The 4,893-nt window shown below is 48.0% G+C and overlaps 1 protein-coding gene across 1 annotated transcript in view; it reads left to right on the top strand.

Annotated features, from left to right (window-relative positions):
• Nucleotides 1-4,375, top strand: part of GSG1 (germ cell associated 1) — a 13,485-nt gene extending 9,110 nt beyond the window's left edge. Inside the window, exons 4-6 of the mRNA XM_010003867.1 lie at nucleotides 2,620-2,772; nucleotides 2,893-3,004; nucleotides 4,060-4,375. Of these exons, the coding sequence (XP_010002169.1) occupies nucleotides 2,620-2,772; nucleotides 2,893-3,004; nucleotides 4,060-4,375 (581 nt within the window). The remainder of the gene's footprint in view (nucleotides 1-2,619; nucleotides 2,773-2,892; nucleotides 3,005-4,059) is intronic.
• The last annotated feature ends 518 nt before the right edge of the window (nucleotides 4,376-4,893 follow it).

The following is a 4,893-nucleotide window of genomic DNA, read 5'->3' on the forward strand; positions in this document are numbered from 1 at the left end:
GGTCATCTTCTTATTCTGCATTGTTTCGCCTTATTTAAAATCACTGTCTGACCTGTTTTTATAAAGTTATGTGAGGGGTCCAACGCGAGTGACCTGGGTCACTCTCGGCACAACAGCAGAGTAGAAAAACCTCCCCTTATTCTTTTGGGAAACAGTATTCACACAAATCAAGCACTGCTGGTATTACAAGAACTCATGCAGGTCTCCACTTATAGGATCTTAGGGGCTGGAAGGGACCTCGAGAGATCATCTAGTCCAACCCCCCTGCCAGAGCAGGGTCACCTAGAGTACATCACACAGGAACTCATCCAGGTGGGTTTTGAATGTCTCCAGTGAGGGAGACTCCACAACCTCCCTGGGCAGCCTGTTCCAGTGCTCTGTCACTCTTACAGTAAAAATTTTTTTTCGGATATTCACCTTGAACCTCCTATGCTCCAATTTACACCCATTACCCCTTGTCCTATCACTGGTCATCACTGAGAAAAGCCTAACTCCATCTCCCTGACACTCACCCCCTTACATATTTGTAAACATTGATGAGGTCACCCTTCAGGCTCCTTTTCTCCAAGCTAAAGAGACCCAGCTCCCTCAGCCTTTCCTCATAAGGGAGATGTTCCACTCTCTTAATCATCTTCGTAGCTGTGCTGGACTCTTTCGAGCAGTTCCCTGTCCTTTTTGAACTGAGGGGCCCAGAACTGGACACAATACTCCAGATGTGGCCTCACCAATGCAGAATAGAGGGGGAGGAGAACCTCTCTTGACCTACTAACCACACCCTTTCTAATGCACCCCAGGATGCCATTGGCCTTCTTGGCCACAAGGGCACATTGCTGGCTCATGGTCATCCTCCTGTCTACCAGGACCCCCAGGTCTCTTTCACCTACACTACTCTCCAGCAGTTCAGCCCCCAACCTGTACTGGGACATGGTGTTGTCTTTGTCATAAAATTAGCAGCTTAACTGCACTGACTGAATGACCCCTGCATTTACTGCAAAATGCTCACTTCACAGGGAGTAGCAATGCATTTTTCTGCTTGCTTACTTTCATTCCCTGCCCAGGTCTCTGGCCCTGTTGCTTCCAATGTCTTCCTTATAGACTGGTTTCCTAGGAAAATAATTTTATGCAACCAGATTACATGTCTTTGTAAATATTCCTCTCTGTTCCACCTTATGCTTCTTCTGCTACTTGCCTAATTGCAGCCCAGTATTGACAGGCCATGTTCTGTTAGACATCAAGCTCTTGTAAATTAATTGGAAGATCACTGTGGGCTTAAGCATGACACACATAGTGACACTGTGGTCTTAATAGTCTTTCACCTGCTTTCATCCCTTCCTGCACATTACACCATCTTGAGGTGACCTTGACCTCCAGCACAGCTGCCATTATGAAGTTGGGCCAGCCCAGGAGGAGCTGATGTGACTGCTGATTGCAGGCTGGGCTGGCTGAGTTGGGTGTGTGCAGGCAGCATTACAAGACCAGATTGCACAGCATGTGTCGTGAGCCTGGACTCACAGGGAAAGCAATGCATAGACCTGTGTGCATGTGTGCTGCCTGCAGCATCCATGACACTTTCAGCAGTCTGAACTCTAATGGAACAGTCCTCCTGATTATGCTGCAGCAAGCAAGCCAGCTCCTTTAAACAGGGAATGCAGCTCAACAATTCCTGCTAAAGAGCTGGATGACTCTATGGCACTAATGATGCTGAGGAGCCAAGTCAGTGCCACATTAATGAGGGTTTTCTTCACACTCCTTTTCCTCAGTTGAATGTCTCCTCTATGGCCATTAATAGTTGCTAACAGTAGTGTTCACAGTGCTGCTTCAATTGTCAGATTAATATTTCTTCCTCAGTGAATCCTCTGCTCTTCCACAGCTCAGCATTAGAGTGCCTTTTCTCATGCTCCTTCAAGCCCTACTGCACAGTGAGCTCAGCTGAGGCCTGTGGTATCACTTAAGTCCCACTGATAATACCAGCATGAAAGTACCTGTACACTGTTCAAGCAGCAGGGTGAGTGGTCAATGTTACTGCTCTAGATGGATATCCACCCCAAGGAATGAAGACCTGCAAGGGACCTCCTGAATTGCAGAGGCCAGATCCCAGTCATCACCACAGATGAACCATATATTTATTTTCCTAACCAGTTGAGTCTCAGGTTGAAAATAGTTTCCATTGCTGTGATTAGATACCTACTCTGGACATCACTACACTAACGAGTAAGAACCTTCTAATGTCCAGCTCAGATGTGTTTGTGGCCAAACTATGACCTCTAGGTCTTGTGCTAATACTCTTGTACTAATACTTTCCCCTTGCCTGTCTCCCCATGGCTTCTTCCTTGCTGCTTATGAACAATGCTGGCTTGTTTACAGACAGCTGTTCTAGTTCCCCTCAGCTTCTGCAGTGCCAGACCAGCCAAGCCATCTTCAGAGACAGACTGTCTGTCCCCTTCAGCATCCTTTTAGCCCTTGCTCACAGGCTAAGGAGATTGCTTTTGGGTGCTTGTCATATTCCTTCTTTCTCTTCTTTGCAAAGGACATTCTTTCAGGCGTGGGTTGGGAAGAGGGAGTACTCTTTCTTGAACAAGCCATCCTGTATTGATATGAGGAGTCTCTCATTCCTGGCAGGAATCCTGTGGCTATCGCTGGGATCAGAGATGTTGTACATCAGCTTGTTGCTCATCAGCTTCATCCTCCTGATGGTGGAAATGCTGCATACTAGCAATCCTGTCTGTGGGTTGAAGCTCAATGCCTTTGCTGCTGTCTCCTCGGTGCTGTCAGGTAAGTGTGTTACTGCAGGCTTGGAATCAAAGCAGCAGGAGAGTGTCCTCTCCCACACAAAGCTGAAGTATGCAGCTCTGGCTCCTGCTGTAACTTCTTTGCTTTGTTTTTTGTGTCCAGGTCTCCTTGGGATGGTGGCACACATGATGTACAGCCAAGTCTTCCAGGCAACAGTTAATCTGGGACCAGAGGACTGGAGACCACACTCATGGGACTATGGCTGGGCTTTCTAGTACGTGACCTCTGAAGCATCTTCACCTCCCCAGCCTTTTGGGCTTCAGACATGCTACACCCTGTAAAAACATACTTCCTTCATGACCTTCTGTGCTTCCAAAGACAAGTGTACCATGGTCCTCCTACTGCTAATCACCCGTCTTTGCCTCATCCCCCGCCTTAACAAATAATTGTTGAGTTATTTAAATGAGTAGCTACCAAGAACTGGCAAAACAATGAGGTCACAACTAAAATTGACTAATCAGGTTTGCCCCTTGGCTGGTTTGCCCTGTTTGGTCTGCCCTGTGTGCAGAGGCCAGTGTCACACCTGTGATGATGCTTTCAAACATGCCTTGTTTTTCTGCAGTTTAAGTAAGTTACATCCTGGTTTGGCATCTTCACTAACTGATGTCCAAAGGGCCTACTCTTGCAGCATCAAGTCTAGACACATGTTTAAAGATGTGGACATCGTAGCCAGGAAAAGCAGCTGCAAAAAGCAAGTGACTCAGGGTTCATTTCTCTAAGGGCTGAAGAAGCCACACACAGCTGATAGCCCCTTACTGATTGAAAAACAGTTGGATGAACCTTGCAAGTGCCCATAGAAAGGATGGGGCTAATTTGCGCTGAACTGACACTGACCACATCGATTCTTATGGCTTCAACACTCCAGTGCCATGAGCCAGCTGTGGATGTTAAATGTCAGCACAGCCATCTGGTTATGCTCATGGACATGCCTCATGTCCAAGAAGACACTGAACAGCCCTGCCATGTAGGACTTACTTCCAAGCTGTCCTGTCCTGCTCTGACCAGTTACAGACTTCCCTGTGGCCTTTATCTTCCCAGTATCCCTCCCTTCCCTGTGACAGGGATGATCACTGTTTACCCCACCAATCTAAGAAGGGTCTTGTGGTGGGACAACCCCTAAGAACCATGCAGTTATGAGCCTTAATCTTTCTAGTTCATGTCCATGCTCAGCAGCTTTTGCCTGGCAAATCAGGGTGCATCACAGTGCACAGTTAAAATCCTTTCCCCACTTGGCTTCTCACAGCATGTGCTTTCTTCTGTCTCTTGTAGCATGGCCTGGGTCTCCTTCACCTGCTGCATGGCTTCTGCTGTTACCACTCTCAACACCTACACTAAGACAGTGCTGGAGTTCAAAAGAAACCACATGAAGGGCTATGATGGGAGCTTGAAGAATCCACCTCAGCATCACCAGTGCTTCATACAGAAGCAAATAAGCAGCTATTACGAGCCCCAAACCAGGCCCCTCCGTTCAGTTTCTGAAGGTGTCGACTTCTACTCTGAGCTGCAGCAGAAAGTGCTGAAGAGGGAACCAGAGCTTGAACTGGACGACGTCTTGGGACAGACAATCGGGGAGGATCGCTGTTAGGGTTGAGTGTGTAGGGACAGAGCAGTGGGGTTTGGGAAGCACAAGAGCTTTTAACCAAACACTAGCACCACCGTTAGCAAGTTCTAGGTGAGTTCTTCCTTCCTGTGCTGTTTGGAGAGTGAGAACTGAAGGTGGGCACTGGGCCAGGGCAACGGCAGTGCCAACAGTAGTAGGGTGGGTCCTCCCTGATCACACTTTGCCAAGTGTCCTCTGCTGGAAAGGGTGAAATTGGAGGAACATGTTGGTGCCAGCTCTCTCCCAGCACTTTCAGACAGAGCTGAGGCAATTATACTAATCCCAGCAGTCCTGCACCTGGGAATAGTCAGTGCCATCCAGCTGGCACACTGAAGCACTGGGACTCTTTTGAGTAGTGTCACACTGACCTTCCAGCAACCCCCCTGGTTCAGGGCTATGGTGAAGGGCATCAGTGCTCATACTGATTTACTGTAATCCTCTCTGAACACCCTATTTCTTCTTTATTTTCAGGACCAACCTCCTCTTCTCCCAGCCCCCAGATT

This window comes from Chaetura pelagica, unplaced genomic scaffold (assembly GCF_000747805.2).
Source record: "Chaetura pelagica isolate M959 unplaced genomic scaffold, ChaPel_1.0 scaffold281, whole genome shotgun sequence".
In the NCBI taxonomy this organism is placed as follows: Eukaryota; Metazoa; Chordata; class Aves; order Apodiformes; family Apodidae; genus Chaetura; species Chaetura pelagica.